This window comes from Cladophialophora bantiana, assembly GCF_000835475.1.
Source record: "Cladophialophora bantiana CBS 173.52 unplaced genomic scaffold supercont1.5, whole genome shotgun sequence".
Classification (NCBI taxonomy): Eukaryota; Fungi; Ascomycota; class Eurotiomycetes; order Chaetothyriales; family Herpotrichiellaceae; genus Cladophialophora; species Cladophialophora bantiana.
Window position 1 is genome coordinate 1,445,770 of NW_015971579.1, and position 21,779 is coordinate 1,467,548.

General features: G+C 51.2%; 9 protein-coding genes across 9 annotated transcripts; 5 read left to right on the forward strand and 4 right to left on the reverse strand.

Moving 5' to 3' along the window:
• Positions 1-187: 187 nt before the first annotated feature.
• Positions 188-2,053, forward strand: Z519_04118 (uncharacterized protein; the record flags this gene model as incomplete). Its single annotated transcript, XM_016761864.1, has 1 exon — positions 188-2,053. The coding sequence occupies one exon, from the start codon at positions 188-190 to the stop codon at positions 2,051-2,053; it is 1,866 nt and encodes a 621-aa protein (XP_016622202.1).
• An 870-nt stretch (positions 2,054-2,923) lies between these two features.
• Positions 2,924-4,058, forward strand: Z519_04119 (uncharacterized protein; the record flags this gene model as incomplete). Its single annotated transcript, XM_016761865.1, has 2 exons — positions 2,924-3,083; positions 3,184-4,058. The coding sequence occupies 2 exons, from the start codon at positions 2,924-2,926 to the stop codon at positions 4,056-4,058; spliced, it is 1,035 nt and encodes a 344-aa protein (XP_016622203.1).
• Positions 4,059-4,670: 612 nt separating this feature from the next.
• Z519_04120 (uncharacterized protein) lies at positions 4,671-5,100 on the reverse strand (the record flags this gene model as incomplete). Its single annotated transcript, XM_016761866.1, has 2 exons — positions 4,671-4,892; positions 4,948-5,100. The coding sequence occupies 2 exons, from the start codon at positions 5,098-5,100 to the stop codon at positions 4,671-4,673; spliced, it is 375 nt and encodes a 124-aa protein (XP_016622204.1).
• Positions 5,101-6,381: 1,281 nt separating this feature from the next.
• On the reverse strand, positions 6,382-7,467 carry Z519_04121 (uncharacterized protein; the record flags this gene model as incomplete). Its single annotated transcript, XM_016761867.1, has 1 exon — positions 6,382-7,467. One exon carries the CDS (start codon positions 7,465-7,467, stop codon positions 6,382-6,384), a length of 1,086 nt encoding a protein of 361 aa, XP_016622205.1.
• Positions 7,468-11,814: 4,347 nt separating this feature from the next.
• Positions 11,815-12,945, reverse strand: Z519_04122 (uncharacterized protein; the record flags this gene model as incomplete). The annotated part of the gene is made up of 1 exon (XM_016761868.1): positions 11,815-12,945. One exon carries the CDS (start codon positions 12,943-12,945, stop codon positions 11,815-11,817), a length of 1,131 nt encoding a protein of 376 aa, XP_016622206.1.
• A 1,204-nt stretch (positions 12,946-14,149) lies between these two features.
• On the forward strand, positions 14,150-15,745 carry Z519_04123 (uncharacterized protein; the record flags this gene model as incomplete). The annotated part of the gene is made up of 1 exon (XM_016761869.1): positions 14,150-15,745. One exon carries the CDS (start codon positions 14,150-14,152, stop codon positions 15,743-15,745), a length of 1,596 nt encoding a protein of 531 aa, XP_016622207.1.
• A 670-nt stretch (positions 15,746-16,415) lies between these two features.
• On the forward strand, positions 16,416-17,055 carry Z519_04124 (40S ribosomal protein S17; the record flags this gene model as incomplete). The annotated part of the gene is made up of 3 exons (XM_016761870.1): positions 16,416-16,436; positions 16,497-16,622; positions 16,750-17,055. 3 exons carry the CDS (start codon positions 16,416-16,418, stop codon positions 17,053-17,055), a joined length of 453 nt encoding a protein of 150 aa, XP_016622208.1.
• An 800-nt stretch (positions 17,056-17,855) lies between these two features.
• On the reverse strand, positions 17,856-20,106 carry Z519_04125 (protein disulfide-isomerase domain; the record flags this gene model as incomplete). Its single annotated transcript, XM_016761871.1, has 2 exons — positions 17,856-18,194; positions 18,250-20,106. The coding sequence occupies 2 exons, from the start codon at positions 20,104-20,106 to the stop codon at positions 17,856-17,858; spliced, it is 2,196 nt and encodes a 731-aa protein (XP_016622209.1).
• A 701-nt stretch (positions 20,107-20,807) lies between these two features.
• Positions 20,808-21,478, forward strand: Z519_04126 (uncharacterized protein; the record flags this gene model as incomplete). The annotated part of the gene is made up of 4 exons (XM_016761872.1): positions 20,808-20,942; positions 20,993-21,063; positions 21,117-21,327; positions 21,383-21,478. 4 exons carry the CDS (start codon positions 20,808-20,810, stop codon positions 21,476-21,478), a joined length of 513 nt encoding a protein of 170 aa, XP_016622210.1.
• Positions 21,479-21,779: the final 301 nt, after the last annotated feature.

The following is a 21,779-nucleotide window of genomic DNA, read 5'->3' on the forward strand; positions in this document are numbered from 1 at the left end:
CCGGCTAGAGAGGATTCGGCTTGGCAGATTTCTTCAAAGGCTTGGCAACTCAGGCAGATCTTGGTTCGCTGGCTTGTCCGCATCATGAGATGAGGAGGTGACCACATCCAAACCCTGTCCAACTCTCTCTTGGCCACAACACCGATCTCGAAATGGAACTGTAATAATGTACCCATAAGCTATCCGCATGGACTACCTACCAAGGATACTAGTCCGGCCATCGCATGATAGACTACAAATATCATCTCTGGAAGGCCTGATCACCGCGAAACTGTCAGACTCGGACGGATCGCGCGCTGTCTCCTTCTCCTTCGAGGCCGTCCCAAATGGCAGTGTCGAGGAGAAACGGGAAGAGACTGGAATGCTATGTGATTTATTTTCCCACACTTTGACCCAATTCTTAACCGTCACCCACAGCGAGGGTAAACGACTTATCCCGGTTCCCACAAAGTCCCACGGTATTGAGACCATTCCCATTGGGGCGCTCTCCAGCGTTCTGGCAAGCCTTGTGAGAGAACACCTCAAGAATAGAAAGGAAACAGCCATCAACAACTCTGTTCAGAACGGGAAAGTTCTGGAATCTTTGCAGAGAGCCGCGACAACTTTGCAGACATTCCGAGACGACTTGACAATTCAGAATGACGCCAGCCAAATATCCCAATTCCAACTGGCAACATTGTCTTTGCAGTGTCTTATCGAGACACTATACGACTTGACACTACCCCAATTTCATTTGCCCACCATATATTCGATTCCTAATCCGTACCCTTTCTGGATCGACAACGTATTAGTCAAGAAATTGTTGCTCGACTCCGGCTGGGACGAGAGCAAAATACGGGCTCTGCCCAAAGACGTCCGATTCCGTTACTATGTCAGCTTTTTGAGCAGTGGTGGCCCGGAGCTCAAACGGAGACGGTCTTCTGCATATTTTAAGGAACGCTACTCCCCAGCTCATGTGTCTGGAAATTGCCGCTGCGTCAGGTTAAATGCAGACCTCGACATCGGAAACAAAGAAGTCACTAACCCTTACTTCAATCTGGTGACATTTTCTGCAGTCAGCAGCCACCATCATTGCCTCAAATTAGAGAAACAAAAGCTTCCGTCTGAGAAAGATGTAAGCTTGACGTTTGTGGCATTCTCACACTTGAGGTCAGATGGTCTTGGATCCAGCGAAGAGAACGCTTTGCCTCGATGTCAAGTGGAGTACCTTCAAGATCTGAGCAATCGACTACTACCAGAAGAGGATCATCCAGTTCCGTTTTACATCGATACTCTGTGCGTCCCAACGCAAGGCGCTGCGAAAGCCGCTGCTCTCCGAAATATGCAACGTATTTTCGGAAGTGCGCGTAAGGTGCTTGCGCTCGACATTGGGCTTTCCGCCATAGCAGTGTCTCCCCTCCCCCAAGAAAACTTAACACGAATACGTTACTCCTCCTTCATGCAGAGGTTGTATACAGTGGCGGAATGCGCAGTGTCCTTGGACATGTACTTCCATTTTCAGGGTGGCACCTTTGTTTCCTTGACCGATCTTATCTCGACGTACGACACCAACGAGGAATTCCCCTTGCTAAGCATCGTCAGCTTCAAGGACCGCAGGCGAAACACATTGACGTTGCAAGATTTTGAAGATTTGTCACTTGCATTGGTATGGCTGAGTGACGATCTCCATGTCCTGAAAATGTATTCGAGAGGACAATTAGACGGGCCGTTGCCTAAAATTGACGTTGACTCAGTCTTCCCTCTGGTCTCTGGAGAGCGGTCTCCTGGCCGTCAAGTATGTGGCGTGCATGTCTTGCGAAGACTCCTTCGACTTGGCTTCCTAGCACTCCCTCATATGAGGTATTTTGCACAAGCCGATGAAGCCGCAATTCTGGATGAAGTAGCCCATAAAATACTCGACGCATACGGGGGCATCTTGAGGGAGTCCGAGTCTGCAGCAAAGACCAATAACCGGGGGCTGCTACCCGGCCAGGTTCCTGAACACTCTACCATCGATCGCGTCTTGAGTCGCCTAGGGAAGGTATACAAACTGAACAGCCCGATGAAGGTATAGCCTAGGTCTGAAATATCTTGCTTGCATTATTAGACTCGATATCATATAGAGAGGGCGGTCGGGGCATATTTTTATTTCTATCAGATTACTTTCAAAGTTCAGATTTCCAATGAATGGAACACCGTGGCCGTTAAAAACTTCACCGTGAATCCTGCCGTGTTGACAGCAGTAACCGTAAACAATTGTACGAGGTATCATGACCACCAGTCATTATGGCTGTGGACGGGTGTGGCGGTCCTCAGGAGCCAACGCCGCATGCGACGACGTCATCGGCCAAGGCTACCAGGGCTCGATCTTGGTCTTCTAAAGGGGCCGAAACTGGCGCCAATCTTGCCCAGTGTTTCGTGCCCCTCTCGCCTCCCAACTCTGAAACACTGCATTTCAAGCTCCGACATTTGAGCGTCTCGCCCAAGGCTGTGCATACACTGCTCCTGACCCGACCTTGAGCCTGCATTTGTTATTATTTTCAACCAAGTGACCGGGCAAGCCAAAGGACACCACGGTTCCTATCAATGACGGAGCTTGTTGATTTCGTTCATCGAGAGACCCAAGCTTGCCCCGACGCCAGTTGCGGCCAAGGCGAAGCAACATAGCATCGCCCTGTCCAGTTCGGAGGCTCTGAGACACGAAGCTGTCTCGAGAAGCAACTTTATTTATACACTTAATTAGCCCCATATGAGACCTCGATGTGTTCCATGGGTCGATCCCCATCCAGCGTCCTGACTCTTGAGTAAGGAGTAAGTACATAACGAACACCCCCAAACCCGGATCAATGTTTGTAAGAGTGTCTCTGTTTCAATTTGCATTCCTTCTACATACACACGTTTGTTCGTTGAGAATTTTGTGTTGGTCATCGAGTCTCTCATTACTATGAATACCTCACGCGCTTTTCTATTGTTCGTCCTTGCGGCGTTGGCCAACGCTCAGTCTGCTCCGGACTTCCCTGTCCAAGTGACGACGAATCTGCGGGTCGATTTCCAGAGTTCTTTTACCATCGTCGATCCGGCTGGTATGATAATATCTCGTGATGGTGAGTGGCTCTTTTATTCCTTCCTTTGACCCTGCATTTATATACGTGTAAATATGACATGCTTGAGCTCGGAGATGATCTGACGTGGAGCAAATGCTAGACGTCCTCGACGAGCCTACGGTCAACGGGCCCAAAGACGCGTCTCAAACACTGGATTTCATGATCTTCATGATCGACCAAGACGCCACTTCGCCCGATAACAGCGATGAACGCGTGCAGTACCTCCAGTGGTACCAGCCGAATCTGGCCGGCGCATCAGAGGTGCTCTTTGACTTTGATAGCGATGCGCAGAACTTCACCTCCGCGCCGGCTGCTTCATATGTCCCGCCGACGCCGCCAGCCGGGGATAAGGCACACCGCTACACCCTGCTGCTGTATTCGCAGCCAAAGGACTTCAGCATCCCGTCGTCCTTCGAGTCGTTCTTCGGGTCCTCGGACCTGGACGCCAGGCTGGGCTTCGACATGGCTGGGTTCGCCGATGCCGCGGGCATCGGGCAACCGGTCGGAGCGAACTGGTTCCAGGTCCAGAACGATTCGCAGCCTCCGCCGTCAAGCAGTACTACGGCATCATCATCAACCTCGAGCACAACACTGAGCAGCTCCACCGATACATCCACTTCTACAACCACAATCACAACCACATCCTCATCTTCTTCTACTGATAGCTCCACCGATAGCTCCAGCTCCACGCCCGCACCTACCACCATGACAGTCGCCACGGTTACAGCCGACTCTAGCTCCTTTGTCCAAACCTCTACCGGACCGTCGACAATAACGACGGTGACGACGGCAGGAATCCCGACCCTTACAGACTCGCCCAGCCCCAGTGCCCAGCAGAGCGCAAGCGCGAGCGCGAGCGTCAGTCTTGGCACCGGCTCTGGCGCAGGAACGATCGACGCGCGAGACAGCATTAGAGGGCTGGTCGTTGCGCTGGTGTTCGGTGTTGCCGGCGCGGGGCTGCCGTGGCTGTTGTAAAAAAGAACTAACTGTAGCCCTGCGGTTTCGGTTTTCACCATGACGTCGTTTTGCATATGACTTGTATCATAAAATATTTGTACAAAAAGCGGTTCCAGTCTGTTGGATTTAGGGTACGGATCTGGATGGAATCAATCAACAACCCAATGCTATCAGCTTCAACAAGATGGGAGCGACGACGTTACAATTATTTCCTCTTTCTTTTTCGAAGGTCCCCTGGTCCTGGAATGGCTTTTGCTCAAGCTAGGAACACTTTGTTACCCATCCTACAGACACCAATCCATCCAAGGAACCTTGTTCACGACATCGTGGAAGTGTCCCGATCCGGTAGGTCCATCTCCACAAGCCGAATCAAGGACACACTCCGCTGGTTCTCCAATTAGTGTTAACACCCTCCAACCTCTTCTCATACGTTTGGGGAAATGATGCTGGTTTAAAAAAGACCTGTTGCCACCGGAGCCTCATGCACTCTCAAACTGCACTGTGCATCCTGCCACGACTATTCTTCCTCCCGGTCCAAATCAAATCCGCACCCATGATAGCACTGGTGAGAAAGACGCCCATACCAGCGAAATTCACCGATACTTTGTGCCTCATTGCCAACATGTGGTCCTAGTATAATCCGTAATTCGACGGGTCTTTGGTATTAAAGCGTTCCTTATCAAGTTTGGCATTGGTGGCTCTCATGTAACCAAAGGCAGCCGAGTACATGAAGAACATGATCAAATCCCATGGACAGGCCAGGGCAACGGGGCGATAGGACATCTTCAAGAGTATAATGCCAAGGGCGAGTCCTGCCATGACAGCGAAAGACCCGAGGACTAACTCGAAGTTCTGGACCACGGACATCAGCCTGAAACCGCAAGTTCCCTTTCAGATGAAGACTTACGAGCTTGCCGGGGAGGCCATTGTCTAACCAATATCTTTTCTCGGAGGCGTACAAGAAGATGGTGAGGACTCCGACGCTCAGCTGGATGAAGCGAACGACGCCATTGACAACGATGACGATCTTTTGATCGTTTGTCGCGTCTGAGTAGGCCATGGTGAGGTCGAGTGTGGTGCAGTCAGAAGTGGTAAAGGAGCATACAGGTGTGCGCCAGACAGTGTGTTGAACAGTGAATCGCCACGATGATCGAGTATTTGTACGCAAAGCTCGATTGCGACAGGCGTCCGGTCTGCGGACGCAGAGGTTTGTCAACGAGCACAAGGCAGACCTGAAGCTGCTGGCTGCCGCGATTGGATTGACGAGGAGGACCCGTGGTCACCATTCTGTTGCACGGCGTCCGACAGTCAAGGGAAGCGGCAAGGAGCAGCAAGAATCGAGTCCTTGCGCTTCCGTAGCTACTGGTTACAGCTCGCGAGTGTCTGCGACGTGCATAGCATAGAAGTCGACGCAGATCCGTTGCGCCCATCCTGACCTGGACCATCGAAGTAAATGGAGGCATCTCAGGTATTCCAGCATCTCGAACTGTGGGACCCGGCTCATGTTGTTCTATACATCTAAAGATTGCCGTTTTCCATCCGAACGACATGTGTACAGTACGAGTCTTTTCGAATGCCGGCACTCATATCTTTCCTCTCATTGGAAAAGCTCAAGAAACCCACCCAAGGCGCATTGAGTACTGAACGCATCGGTTCCCCTGCCGTTTTAATAGCTTTGACCGCCAGTCTCCTAACGGACAGTGATCGGGAAGAGAATGACGCGCAAGACTTTCCACGTTTCAAGGGATATGATTGCGGAATGAAATGAGATCTTGCCCAAAGGAGAAAAAAGTCAAATGTTACGGCGACGCCGGCCGGTTACCTACCTGCTTGGGCGAACAACAGGCTTCAAAGGCGCAAACGTGTGATACATCTAGCTGCAAAAAGGGAAGAGGAGGTAGTAGGGGGGGAGAGAGAGAGAGTTCCTAGCAGCGACACATAGGATGGGAGAGCTTAGCTGGAAAGAGCCATGGCAATGACTACCACGACCGACAGATGCCTCGAACGCCTCCCAGACCCGAGCGGGTTGCCGTCCGTTTCTTTCTACGAGCGCTCCTATTACATGGTGGTCGTTCAGCCTTGCTTCGCCTCGCGGGGACCAGGTCACGACGCTGAATACTCCATACACATTGTGCAACAGGCTGCGGAGCCCTTTTATTTCATGACACTATCAATACCAATAGAGTAACAAGTAGAGGAGAACCTTTTTCCTGAATATCGACGCTAAATTACGAACCTACAAAGACAAACAGCAAGCCAACTCGGCTTCAGTCGATACGCACTAGATTTGCAAGGCTCGCCTCTCCATCTTCCCGGACATAATATCTGTCGAAGGTATCCCTTATTTCCTCGCAAAGGGATAGCTATGCCCGTATGCTTGCCCATTACTCGCATTGCCATTGAAGGAAGCAGAAGCATTTGCAACAGAGCCCGGGTCAACCATTGGAGAGGTGCTTTCGCTCGGCGTCACATAGTGATTGAAAAGGGACATTCGGGGGTTATCCTCAGTAGAGTTGGCCGAACTAACTGGCGGGTTTGCATTTGGTCTCCTGGAACCGATACCGGTGTCAGAAGCATGCGCACCAGGTATCGGCCAGCCCAATGTCGATACCAGCTGGTCGTACCACTGCTCGTGTCCCCAGGAGCTGGTAGTGTTAGAATGAGCAGCAGGATCCATAGCTATCTCTGTACGCGTCATGACCTCATCGACTGCTTGTTGTGTTGTGGAGAAGGTGTTGCCGTAAAAGAACCGAGGTTCTGTCTGATTCATCACACTGCCAGGATCCGGCAAGGGGCCCATAAGTTGTGAATCGAGATTATTCATATCCATATCTGGGCCTCTCCCGCTGTACGATCGTTGCATTGACATTCCAGTCGGCGTCGTGAGCCCCAGAAGGGTGTGATGCTGACTGGCGCTGGGTGCCGTAGGATTGGATGCCGATTCCAGATCACCCCTAACGAGCGCCTCGAACTCGGATTTGAACATCGATTGAGATGCTTGTAACTCTTCGAGTTCTTGCCTTTTCGCAGCTGCCGTCACTTCCTTACATTTGAGTCTGATTTTGATGTCTCTCTGCCTCTTAACCATCAACATTTCGTAGTATCGGTGAATCTTTCTCAATGCCTGTACTGATTCTGGATCGGACATCGATTGGTCTATCGTGTTCCTCAAGAAATCAATTACCTGATCTTCTGGATCTGCATTGACCCAATATGGGTGATTCATTTGATCATTCTCGGTCCCAGCATTGAAAATAACAAAGTATCGTCTCCAGCGTTCTTGCGGGCTGAGTTTCGCCGAAGACAGCTCCTTGATCTTGTGCAACTTGTCTAAATCTTCTTTCGCATCGTTCAACGCATGTCGAGTCACAGCTGCTATGGAGCAGTTACGCCAATGACTGCATCTTATGTGGCTATGGGCATACATCCGAGGATTAGTACAATACATTGGACAGCGAAAGAACAAGCCTCTCGCCTTCCTATCTGGTGTTGTTTTGTCATTCCGGTCCGGATTCAGGTCTCGGTGCTCGTGGTCAGATTCGGATTCATCCTCCCACGGAAGGTTTGCATATTCCTCAATCCCGTTGGTGTTTTGCGCACTGGCTGCGTTGCCTTGGGGCCGCGACGAGCCTTGGCCCCTTCTGCTTCTCTTTCTATCTCCTCCGACGCGGATGATTCCATCTGGCTCGGCATCAAACTGAGGCCGAGTTTGCGTGGGTCTGAGGTGTCCACCAGCTTCGAAAGAGGGTCGAGGGTGTTTCGGGGAGAGATTAGGCTCGGTTCGCTGAGGTTGTTCACATCGAGAGGTATGGGCGAGAGGAAGGCTACGCAAAATGCGAATCTGTTGTTGCTTTGAACTGGGCCTCGAGTGGCTCGTCCTTCTCTGGAGCTTTGGCGAGGCCCTACCAGTTGAGTAAGAAGACCGAAGCACAGGCCGGGTTGCCGCAGCTGGCAATAAATGGTATTTGGGCGCCAGTGGAACTGAGGGGGTGTGTGGCGTTTCGGGCGGGGTGGGCAGCTGAATTTGATAAGGCTGACTAGGATGCAATGAGCGCTGATGGCGTCCTTTATAACGCAGCCCTTGCGACGACTGTCCAGTGAAGCAGTCAGGACCATGAATAGGAAGGTGGGATTGTTGTTGGAGCTGTGGACTTGGTGTGTCTTCTGGGAGGAACGATGATTCATGATCGCCGCCTCGAGCTGCACGCCAACCGGATGGGAAACTGTCTTCACAGCGCTTTGGCCTCCTGTTCTTTTGCGACGGGCTGTAAGATAAGTAGTAATCATAGAATCCCCGCTGCGCTTTGAGAGACCTAGGAGCCGGTAATAGTCGGCGATGCTCTGGACTATGCAACCGCTTTGGTGATGGCCTTTGAGGTTCCCCAAATCTCTTCTCGCCATTGACAATTCGTAGAACTATCTCAACGAGCCTGATCGGACACACTAGCTGGCAGTGCAGATTTGCGTGCAGGTGTGCCTCAAGAAACTGGAGTGCCAGATGGATCTTCTCCATACCAGTCGGGTGGATCGTTCGCCTGTGCTGTTTATCCGGAGTTCTGGGACGTAGCCGCAAGCACAGGGCAAGAACCGTAAAACTGAAAATGCTTGTACCCGAGACAAAGACTATCAGGGCTAGACAAGCCAGTAACACGAGTCCATCAAGTCCTCGTAGGATGGCCAATTGAACGAAACCAAGGAGGTTGTTGTCCTCTCGAGGCAGAGTCCGGGGGAGTCTCGCTAACGCGAGGGTTGCCTCGCCGCTCGCCATAGAGAAGCAAAATGTTTGATTGAGATGGATTTGATGGTGGTGCGCAAAAGGGACGCAAAAGGGACGCAAAAGGGACGCAAAAGGGACAGAGTCAGGGGACTCGGGGAGGATGAGAAAGGCAGGAAGGCAAAGCGGAGGTGGGATTAAACACGGGACCCTTGGATATCCCAAGGCTATATTCTGGTGGAAAAGGACCGAGTGGGCTTAATAAGGCAGGGCCGTCAGAGTATAAAGGAGAGCAGGTTTTCCATAGTCTGATATTGTCGGGCTGTGCATCTTCTAGATACACAGGATGGAGGGGTGGGCGGTGTGTGACTTCCCTCGAGCTGCTCTTTGCAAAGTACTGCGTAGCTCGCAACATGCAATGTGTTTGTATGGGAACTGAAGCAATTGGTGTCGTCTGGACGATCAGTGCCCAAGCTGGATCTTTCCCTGCCGTGGCGGAGCCATGAGGCTCAACGGCCCAGAGTATTGCCATTGACATGATCCGTGTCGTCGTAAACATGAAAGATGCCTGGCGAATGCAGCCCGACCACGAATCACCCCGGCGGCGCTTTCAGTGCCGACGTGGCTGCAAGGTCCAGTCCAGCGTCTATCATCACCAAGCTCTCGCTAACCGGTGAGCTCTCGGGAGATAGTCTAAGCACCAATCATTGGAGTAGCGTCCACTACAGCCCGGCGTTGCCATCATAACATTTGTCCCAGTGGCGGAAGCTGTTGTTGAACATGAGGCATCAATTTCACCGCCTCTCATCGCTAGTACTCAATGAACTGGCCAAAGTGGCAGGAAATCAACAAGATGGTCCGACGAGAACTGGATTCGATGGAACTCTGAGAGTCTACACACTCATTGTGCTCTCGTTTTCCATCGCTCAGCTTGCAGAGCGTGTCTTTGGTCGGTGTATCGAATACATTGTCCAGTTTGGGCCTGCATATACTGGCAAGTGAGGAGCAGGTTTGGTTGAGTCAAGGACCAAAAAGTGCCCCCTGTCGCGAGCGGGATCATTAGGCTGGTTGTCGCCTCCAAATAGTGCCGAAGTGCCCTTGAGTCCTGGTGCCCATCTAGGGATTCCTAGCGCCAAAGGATCAGGCCCTATCCGCTCTGGCGCCGTGCTTAAAATGACAGGCGAATCGATTGATTTTGAAGCTTCCGAGGGCGGACCGTGCTCAGTGCTCACCTCTCCGGGAATACCATTGTATTGCCATAACCACTGCTAGGTGGCTCAGACCCGGGTAGGATGATCCAAGAGACATCAGAGTTCCAATAAATATCGAGAACACCATTGCGCATGTTGCACCCGCGCCCTTCGACATGCACAACTGGTGTCCAATGCGAATTGAAAGGATCGCGACGGCGCTCGTGGCAGACAAGCACTTCATTCGGCCAGACAGCTCAAGTTCTCCACCCACGCGCTGACTCTTTGCCTTGACAACTTCTTGCAATAATCGGACGGATACTCCAGACGGACCGACTCCGTGTTCTCTTCCTTGTTTCCTTCGGCACCTTTAGGGGGGCCAGAAGGCGTTTCCGAAGCTCTCTCAGCAGGACCTGGTGGCAATTGGACCCACGGGCCTACTGTACCAAGTTCTCTGACTTTGGAAATCCACCTGACCATCATCGTGTAGGTCTAGACGGGCGCAGCCAGTCTGAGAGTGAAGCAACTCCAAATAGTGTCGTCTGGGTACGGCTCATCTTTTGCCAGTGAGCTTCTTTAACAATGCACAGCCGGAGACCTTTTTTTGCGAGGCGTAGGCATCAGCAACAGCATTAATTTCTGGTGTCGGCACGTCTTTCTATCGTGGTGTCAAATTCCGCTTGGCCCATTCTGTTTGTGTCCTCCACGGGGTTTTCATTGCTTTGATGAGCTGGGGAATCAAGACCTGCCGCGTTGTCCCGTTGCCCTTTGTTGCTCGGAGGCCAATTGGTGGTCGGCCCACAGCAAAGATCCATCGCCCCCCTGTCGATGTTGGGCTTCGCTTTCCATACAGCAGAGGTCACCGTGGAGTGGCACGGCCGCGCATAGAGGTAATATGTAAGGGATGTAACAGAGACAGCATGACAGCAGTGGGTTTGCTGGCTGTGTCTGTTATTGAATGAAGATCGAAGCATCTGGCAAGTCACTGGGTTTGAACCGTCTGAGAGTCAGGCTCTTCGTAAGTCGACGGTCAAAGACACCATATTCAAGAGAGCAGCATAGCTGAACCTTGTAAACTAGGGAATACAGCGCTTCATATCGAACATCGATGGAATATCAACAATCTCCGACGTCGACGTTTCACAAATCACACAAATCACACACGGACCCGGACAGCCTGTCGTCTTCGCCCCGTTGCAGCTGACTGATACCCAACTCGGGGTTTCCAACATTGATTGGATCTGCCTTGATTTCTACCTTGAGCTTGGAACGCAAATTCTTCCAACACCGTCATGGTTCCTGGAACCAGATGCCTAAGCCAGTTGTGGTGCAGTTTGTTTATGACTCAATTGCTGCTTGCAGACCTCTGCGGTAACATCTCCCGCGAACTGACCACGAGGTATATGACGCTGAAGCTTTTGAAGCCTGCTTTGAGATCAGCCTTCGTACCTTTCTTTACTGGCTAGATGGATTCGAGCCGCATGATTCGCAGAGGAGGTCATCGAGGCACTCTCGTGGACGCCTCACTTTCAACCACTTAGCCTCTTTTGTTGTATGAAAAGTCGGTGAAGAAAACGAGCCGCCTTGTACATCGATGCCGCCAAACAACACGACATTGACGCATTGCAAACTAAGAGAATGGCAATAACAGCCCGTGGAAACCATGGGAGGACTATCCAAATATTTCCTAAGGCACTGCGAAACAACAGAGCCAACATTTGTATCCTCAATTATACGCCTCCAAATTGGCACAGCCACGTCCAACCTGCGACTCATAAGCCTCAGTCTCGTGTTCCAACAGTGAACTAAGGGATATAGAGCTCATCTAACTTACATGCCGTCCTGACATGGAACTGTGCGTTGCCAGCGGTCAAGCGTAGCGCCCCGAAGACATGTTCACGAATGCAACCTCAGGGAACTGCAAGCTCGGTCCTTCAAGAAGTTTGACTTTTTGAGACTCCAGTGTCTCCTGGAAAAACCCACCAACGTATCTGCGCAAGATATTCATCATTCTAAGTCCGTTAATCGTCCCAATCAACTCCTTAATTGGTGAAAGGACAGTGGCGTTGATGCCGATGCTACTGGCTAGAATGGGATAGTCTGTGAAGGTACCATGTTTGGTATTGTTGACTTGCAGCTGCAGCTTCAGTCCCTTCAGCTCCTGCCAAAACGCAGTCCATGTTGCATCAGTGCTCTGATTATGTTCCTGTGCCGCAAAGATGGTAAAAGGGTCTTTGTTGGTTTTATTCATGGCCTGACCATATACACTGCCATCCATGTTCAGGCCACCAGCAAGTCTCGGTTCAATCAGCATTGCGTTTGCAGCTGTTGCGCCACCGAGAGAGTGCCCGAATATCCCCACACGCTTGGTATTAAAAGACGGGATGTCCAGTTGCTCCATCGTGGTTGAGTTGGACAAAGCGTTCAGCACAGACATGACATCGGCAACTCTGAGTGACAGCACGTGTGGCAAGTCATCCGGCAGGGTGATGTTGGCACCCTGAATGACCGTCCCGTCTGGAAACTCCACAATTGGGGCGTCGTAGGTGTGATCGATTGAAATAACATTGAAGCCCATCGAAGCAACCCACTGACAGAGCACGCTGTAAGTCAAGCGAGAAGTTCCAGCTCCTGTGGAGAAGAGTAACACTGGAAAGTCGGTGTGTTTTGGTGGCAAAGGACATGTCTGCAGGCGGAATGCTTCAAATGTTCCGTTGGGGATGCCATATGGACTGAACATGGCATCATGGAAAGCAGCCGTAACTGGCGGCATATATGAAATTCCATGGGCCTTGGTGCAATTGGTTGGTTGGAAAAGGGACAGCATCAAGCGACGAGGCTGATTGCAACCTGGTGCAAACGGGTCGACACGGGATGCGTCCGTCAGAGGAAAGGTAGTGATAAAGACATTGGTGGAAACCGGAGGAGGAGACAAAGCAACTGTTTGGCACGATGCCCTAAGGGACATGCTCAGGAAGAAGACGAGGAAGGAGACAATCATACTGACGGCAAGTGGAACTTGTTGTCTCGAGGTGGAGTCAACGAATTGTCTTTCATGAAGAACTGCTGCCGGCGAGTGTTGTGTTGGAATGTCTAAAGACTTATATAAACCTCGAATCTCGAAACAAGGAAACCCTTTGCGATTAGGATGGTGGTACAGTACCTAGGTAGTATCAGTGAAACCTAGAGGAGGTAAGTCGATGAGAGGGTATTCGAGAACCTGGCGAAAGAACAGCAGCGTGGTTGCAACGGAGCACACCTCGTATCCGTATTCATCAAAACTGTATTCTCCTCATTGATATGCTGCTAAAGCAATGAATCGTCAAGCGAGGGTTATCATGGTCCAAGCCATGAATGTGATATGGGTTGGGAGTGGGGTTAACCATGTAAGGAGGGGGGGATGGTGTAAGTATGCTTAATATAGATTGCGGCTGCTGTAATACTAGCTTGATTCGTGCACTATGTTACACCACAACAAGCGATTCGCTGAATGACGTCCATGAGAAGCCGTTCTAGAAGAAGTAAAGCCTTCATGATATTTGCCTCTTGATCCATGCGTCAGCGACCTGACCTGGTGTAGGAGAGCAGGCACGTCAGACTGCTTTGTACGAGTCGGGTAGGTGCAGTACCCAGCTGCGTGGGTGGTAGAATGTGTGTCTGTAGGCACATGTGGGACGGCTTGTCGTCGAAGTGTATCGTCGTTGAAGTCAGCAGCACCAGCAGATGTACAAGAGTCCCCGACCTAGTCGATGTGGAGGGGAAGCCAAAGACCGAGCTCGAGCTGTGGACGGATCGAGGTGGAAGAGAAAGTTAAAGACCGAGCCCGACCGCAAAGGGTCGTTAGCTTCCGCCAAGTATCAGCCATGATGAGCGCCAGATCCTCCCCGTGTATTGTCAAGCCACAGCTTCTTGTGCCTGACTGAGCCGATAGTGCCTCAGGCACCGTACCGACAAAGGTTTCACAAAGACTAGGAGGGGAGCAAGGTTGGCAAGGTCAAAGCAAGGTACTGAAGTATCAAAAGAAAGTTCAGCCTCGTAGCCTTGCGCTACTGCAGACCATAATTTGCCTTGATGCACAATCCCGGGCTTGGCAACAATTTGTCTCGATTGAACTGCGACTTAGCTCGTCTGTTCAGCATGCAAAAGCTTCAATCATTCACCACCAACACGTCCATCTCGCGTAAGTCTGGCCAGTCTCTGCGGCAATGACTGCTGCGCGTCTGTCACCAGCAGCGAACCTGCTTCGCAACTCCAGACTCTTTGCCATCCCTGCTGCTGTATCCCTGCCTGCGGTAGAACCTTCATCAGAACCGATATCATACTCTGATTCCGCCACCACTCCATACCCGACTCGAGCTGCCCTTGAGACTCCATTGACATCCTTAAATCAGGGAGATTGGGGTTTGAAAAGGCCACTACCAATCAAAACTACTACAAAGTCCGGCACGCCTCTTGTGCGGTTCCAAAGAGGAATCGACACCCCCGAACACGTTGTCGACTTTGAATCCGCAGCAGATCATGTCCTCACTTTGCGCAAGTACCAGGAGCTGAATCTTAGAGTTGTCTTGCCTGCGCCGCGGGATAGGAAATCAACATTGAATCCACAACGAACAAGTGCCTTCGACCCGGAAGTAGATCATACCACCGACCAGCCTCCCCCGGTACTCAACGGAAATGCGTCCACGTCGTGGCTAGATGAGAGTGTATCAGAACGTGCGAAGCGGATGCCGCAGCATCTAAAAGACGCGCTTGAGAAGATTAGAAAAGAAAGGGCAGATGCAACAAACCCTGGGGTTGAAGTACTTCCAACTCAGCCGCAACCTACTACCTCTGCTGCTCCGCAGTCCATGCCAACTACTCGCAGATGGCGCTACTCTGGACCGTATTTAGCAGGACTGAACGGGCTAGAATTCGATCGATTTTTGAAAGGCATCACCAGAGAGAAGAGAGCTGCGTTTAGGGAGTTGGTCAAGACCCATTTGGCCGAGCAGCGAGCACAAGATCAGCGGTTGAAAGCTCTTGAAGAAGGCCAAGCGGACGCAGCTCCTGAGCCTCCGTCAGAGATCACGGACCAGGATGTCACAGAGCACCTTCGATATCTACGATCAGAACCCGGCAAATTTGGTCCGCTGATTGCAGAGTTCTTTGATCTAGCTGATGGTCCCAAGCCCTCATCGAACACAACTGATCCATGGTCATATGGCCGTGACACCGTATCGGCGGATCTCTACAAAGAATCTGGACCTCCTCGCACGCACCCATCTGCAGGGCTATCCTATATCAAGACAGAAGTGTTCGCGAGCAACGACGCTGTCACTGGTCCCAGAGGGACGCGCGCACCTGTCGCAGCTCGCCTTCTTCGATCAATCCAATCTACCCACAACAAGCATATCCCCTTTGTGGGCGTGGCTGGATTTGTCGTTCCACAACCCACAAACCCAGGCATTTCAGAGCAGAACTGGAAGTGGGCACCGGTCAAAGACGGACCTAAACTAGTGGTTACTCCAACCGCGGCCAACATCTCGCAAACCGGCAAAGTTGAGATTCAAACAAGGATGCAGCCTGACTGGGTCGTGGAAGATGATGTACCTGTCAATGTCGCCGACCGACGGAGCCCGAAAAATATGTCGGCTCCCATGAGAACCCTGTCTTCTCAACTGCCGACCTTGACCAGCTTTGGCCGCAAAGAGCCCCCTGTTAGACGACCGCGGCCAGCACCAGAACCTAGTCAGAATATTGACGAAGAGATAGGTTTGTTGTTGCGGGCGAACTCAAAATACAAGCAGAGCAAGCTTACTTAGTGTACAAAATCTGTATAGACAAAGTATTACCATCTCTTCGCCGGTATGGCTCTCGCTTCTTGTGCCGTAAATCCATCCCTTCTACGAAGTACATCGCTCTCTCGCACCCAAACAACGATTTAAACCTGGCAGCGCTCAAATCTTCCTCTGCATTTGGTCGCTATTGAATCGTTCCGCGAAGAAGCACCGCCTTGCAAGCATTGCCCACAAGGTATGAGTTTGCTGAAAGATGGATGGAGAGGATGAGGCTTACGCCGTCGCCGCCTATATTTTACGATGAAGGAATTACGAACATCTTTCGATCATCAGTCGGTCTCCCATCAATATTATAGCATTCCGCCAAAATGTAATTTGCGCAATATTTTGGAGGCCAGAGACCCAGTGCAAGGATTAGGACCTCGTCCTCTGTAGGGAGCATGGAGAAGATGGGTTGATTTCCATACACTCGATACATATATATGTACATACTGGTACTACATTGGTACAGTACATACATACACACTGTACCCTTTGCCCTGTACACTAGAGTGAGGGCAATCGAATCTTATCTCTTGGCATTGGTCTTGCCAAGCAGCCACAACCTCCCAAAATTCCTTCCACAATTGATTCTTGCACACAATTTCCACACTTTCGCATCCCTGCTCACGACATCTTCAATCCAGCAGTCAAGATGGGTCGCGTTCGCACGAAGGTGAGCTCGACACCGTTATTCCTGATCTCGAAGTTACTGACGAGTGCTGTGCACATCTAGACCGTCAAGAAGTCCGCCAAAGTCATCATCGAGCGGTACTACCCCAAACTCACCCTCGACTTCGAGACCAACAAGCGCATCTGCGATGAAATCGCCATTATCGCCTCGAAGCGCCTTCGCAACAAGGTACCGCTCAACCCTCCCCAGTCCACGCTGCCCACCGCGTCAAGAACAAACATCTTCGGCTGCGAGTGGTCTTGTAAAATATACCGATTGCGTTGGTCTCCGTTGCTGACTTTTGATGGCCATATAGATCGCAGGCTACACCACCCACTTGATGAAACGAATCCAACGCGGCCCCGTGCGTGGCATCTCCTTCAAACTCCAGGAAGAAGAGCGTGAGCGCAAGGATCAATACGTGCCCGAGATCTCCGCCCTCGACTTCACCCAGAACACCGAGTCCGGTCAGCTCGACGTGGACAACGACACCAAGGACCTGTTGAAGAGCATGGGCTTTGACAGTATCCCTGTCAATGTCGTCCCCGTGAGCCAGCAGGCGCCCCAGGAGAGGGGTGGAAGGAGAGTCTTTGGCACCGATCGGCCGGGGCGCCGCGAGTAGATTTTGAGCCGGTGATCCACGAGGGCGCCGGTGGAGGCAAGAGTGCATGGAAATTCGAGTGATGAGATTCGATCGGTCTCATCGTCCATTTTCAACCGCGTCCTTCCCTTTCGCACCTCGATGTCGATTACCACTCAAGTCCGAGGTCAAATGTCAAGCAAAGCCTGGTGATGCGGACTATGGCAATGAAAGACGGCAGCCGCGAACCCTATCTGCTTCATTATGAGCCCTTTGCGGGACTGCCAACAGCGCTGAGACACTCAAGGTATCGACGTAGGTAGAGCCACCGCTGCCCTCAAAAATGCTGCTCCTGCAGCTGCAGCAGAGGGAGCAAAGAAAAGCAAGAAGCATTGAACAAACTCAAGGTGTCGCCTAGTCCCTTTGGGACGAAGCTTGATTGCCAAAAACACTTCCTTCTTTCACTTCCCCTTTTCTTCGTCTGGGCGTAGCCTCCGGGAGTGTGGGACTTTAGCCACCCAGCTCCTGCACATACGTCTCTGCGCTCACTCAACCCTCGTGCCTCCATCGAGTCTATTGCACCAGGTCTGGTTGACTCTCAGTGATGTGATGCGAATTGATTATGATCGTACCGGAAAATTTTGTCTTCTCCCATGACATAGGTACCTATGGATAGCCAACATTGACCCTGAATCTCATGGCAACGAATGGTTGGTCCTTTCCCAAACCTCATTGCTAACCTTCAGTCCATCCGAACGCCAATGCCATGCTCTGTACATGTAGGAGCTACCTCGCCTACCACTCGAACGATATATTGTCTCATAATGTCGAGGAAGCAATCCTCAGTCAGCCTTGCCATTCGTCGTTCCCAAAAGTCCCTCCTTCCCATCCAAGTGGAAATAGCCCGAGCTATTCCGACTCAACGTCCTTTTAATAGTGGCACCATTCCTCAATACCCAGAATAACATCACAACACTTATAATCAATAGCCCGAAAGACAGATATGGATGATACGTGCCAAAATTGCGGATCTGGAAGAAAACGTTCTCAAAGGCGCCGATGGTGGATTTCGGAGTGAGTTTTGGAGGGCTAGCGACGATTCGGGGTAATGTTTCAAGGATAGAGGTGCGGGAGGGCATGATATAGGCCCCGGAGTCAGTTACATCCCAGTATCGTCGGTTCTGTCGTAGTTGTTAGGTCATGGATATGCCAGAGCCAGAGGAAGATGGTACTCACATCCTCGTCATTAATAATCACCCTCTCGCCTTTGGAGACATCCACGCCGTATGTCGACCGAAGCCATCTCTCCCAGAAAATGCCATCCACCCAGGCAAAAGCGACCTGTTTTCGGAAAGTTTCCTCAGTGATGCTGATTACACGGCTCTTCGCCTGGCGTAAGGCACGTTGGTCGTTCCGGTCCTCGGCCTCTTCGATACGCAATTGCTTTGAATCGCGCAATTCTTGTCTCTCGAGTTGGAAAGCTTGTGTTTGCTTATCCATCCATTCCAATGCGGCGTTCTTCAGTTCGCGCTTCGATTGAAGAAACTCGTCCGGTCGGTCTCTCGAGAGAATGCCCAACACCACGTATTTTCCGCTCATGATCTCCTTCGCATTAGAAGCGCTCAGTTCAGGTACAATCGGTAGCCAAACCGATTGCATCCAAGTCAGGACACGCCGAAAGTCACGCATGTCCTTGGGAGCGAGGGCGTTGTAATAGCTTGGCCGTCCATCTCGAGACACAAGTAACCTTGGCCAAGTGGAAATTTTGAAACGGTTCGCCAGGATCTCGGAATCTGTCTTGACAATCTTTGCATGCCCGATCAGGCTCAAAGTTAGCCGATCGAGGGCGGCAAAATCTTCAGATGTTGTGGCATGGTCGAAGAAATAGACGAAGATTACTTCTTCGGTCTCTTCCATCTCTTTGAATGCAGCTGCGTCCACATACTTGACATCGCTGTCTAACGCCTTGTTTGCAAAGGAAAGAAGGTCACCTAGGCCGCGAAGACCTTCATACTCAACACGCTCGCCACCACGGAAGAAGTAGATGGTGGGGTAAGCGCTGACTTTGGCATCCTTGCATAATCGTGGAGACGCTTCACAGTTGACCTCTCCGATGTTGAGTTTGCCTTCCATTTCTTTCGCCAACTGAGCCCATGTCGGCGCCAGATGCTGACAATGTGGACACCATGGCACATAGAATTTAACGAACCACGGATCCTGAGATGTAGTAACAAGCTTCTGGAACGACTCCGGAGTAAGAGGAACTGAGGCTCCTTTGAGATTCGGCCGGGGACCGGTCTTTGCATTCTGGGACTTTCCGAGTTTTGCAGTCTCAGAGGCCAACATCGCGGATGTGGTCTCAGTGGACAGTGCGGCGGCTTTATTCTGTCTCTCTCCAGCGGCAGCACCAGCTGCGATATCTTTGTCCTTCGCCAATGGCTTCTCGGGTTCGGCTGTTCGGTCGACACCCTTTGCTCCTGCTTTGGGAACGTGCACTCCTTCCCTTGGTCTGGAGCCGGGTTTTATCTGTTCCAGCTTCTCTTCGACGTAGTTGCTGAAATCCTCCATGGACCGGCCTCCGGTATATTTCTCGACAAATTCGCCATCTTTATACAATAGGAATGTTGGCCAAGCTCTTACTCCATTCTTATCACAGACATCCCCAAAAGCGATACAATTTATCGAGGCAAAGTGAAAGTTGTAGTATCCGTGAAAGCTGTTTGGCGAGAACAGATCGGGCTGACCAGACTTTGTCATGCCCTGTAAAGGATCGGAGGTCGCATAGAACTCGTACAAAGTCTGCCAGAGCGGCGCGATTGCTTTGCAGTGACCGCAATAAGGCGAGTAATGTTTGACCCACCAGTATCCATCTTTTATTGTCTCCGCGAACTCATCACCTTGTATTTCTTTCATCGGCGGCACCTTGATACCATTGAAAACAGTATAATCAGCACCTCCTCCTCCTTCAGCTGGAGTATCTCCCTGGACGGCCTCATCTGCTGTTTCTGCGGTCCCTCTCTGTGGGCCTGGTGGCGCTGCAATTGAGGTAGAGAAGAGGGCTGCGAAGGCGCACGCCAGCAGAGCTGGCCTCATCTTGTAAATTGGCCAGGAAATGATCTATTCAGGGCGACAATTGAACTTCTCGATCAGAGTAGACGGATCGACAGTAGGGGATACCTGCGCGATTTTGGTCAATCGCTTGGCAGTCGTCGGCTAGAGAAAGAGAAACGAGTGTGAGAATCGAAGCGGAAAACAAGGTTAATGGCTGCCAAAGGTCTGCCCGCTCAACGAGACTAGACGACAACTCTTGAAGGTATGGAGCGGGAGATCGAGCCAGGTCTGTGATAGACATGAGGCGATGGGGATCTGCATTAGGAGTCCTTGGCAGCCCCCTGCCTTTTCCGGAGGCGGATTTGTAGGAGGAGCGCATGCCGAATACATGGTGCAAATGGTGTTCCGTACTCCAAATACTGTGAAGTATTCTGTGCTCAAGTGTACCAGCCCCTGACCGCTCCAGCTTAGTGACGCAATAGGCTTATATAATCGTCGGCACACCTGCCTCCAATGGAACGCACCCCCTCGGGAAACTCAAGTCATGCGCCTGCGCCACCCGAATCACCCAATCCCGTCGCCGTCACCGTCAACCTGCCGACAAAAGCCTCTTGATTGTGCTGCTCTCTTCTTTTTCGCTGCGATATCGACGACGACCATCCTTACTTGTGCAAGCAATTCTCCAGGAGGGCCACGACATATTCTTCTTTGAGTACCTCCTGTGGTCATCGAGACTCGTCACCATGAAAGTCTCAGCCGTCCTCTTGTCGCTCCTTACCGCCGCGTCTGCTGTATCTTCACGCTCGCTGTTTGGAGGTCAGAATGCCCTCGTAGACGAGGAGCCCAAGTTCAAGGTGCCCGGCAAGAATCCTCTATATGTTAGTTGTCCGCTGTCAAATTTGTGGACCTTATTCTCATGAATATCCAGTTCTGCGCCGATCCCAAGGAGCATATCCTCACTGTCGACTATGTTGATCTGACACCTAATCCACCTCTCCCGTACGTCTTCCGGAACCTCTCTAAAGAAAATTTCCTGATCTAATATGTGGCAGAGGCCAAAAATTAACGATCACCGCGAATGGAACCTTTTCAAAGGATGTCGACCCGGGCGCTACTGTCTTCCTCCAAGTCAAATACGGGCTCATCACCCTGATCAAGCAAGAGGCAGACCTCTGTGATAACCTGCCCAAGATTGATATTACCTGCCCTCTCAAGGAGGGTGTCATGTCTCTCAAGAAGGAAGTTGATATCCCAAAGCAAGTGGTGAGTTTGCATGACCTCCAATCCCGCAAAGATAAGCTGTTAACATGTCCTCCAGCCCCCTGGGAAGTACACTGTTCTTGCCGATGTCAATACGGTTGACAAGGAGAAGATCTCATGCATGGAGAGCACTGTCTTCTTCAATAGACCCTAGTGATGGATGCCTGAATGCAGACTATAGGAAGGCCATTAGCATGGCAGTTGAAACGCCTCGAAGAGATCGACGTGTTGCTGTCAAAACTGTGTGCAAATATCTGTTTAAGCTTCGTCTTTCATGGCATGCGTTGAGCCAGGATCTTTTAACACCAGGCACAGTCTGGAGGCGTTGCTAGTAATGAAGGTTGACTTACATGTGGAGCTTTGCAATACAACAAATGCGCAAACCTTGTTGTCCTCAAGAATGTCATTCTACATGTGAATATGCCGTCTCTATATTACGAAAAGGTTACTCCAGC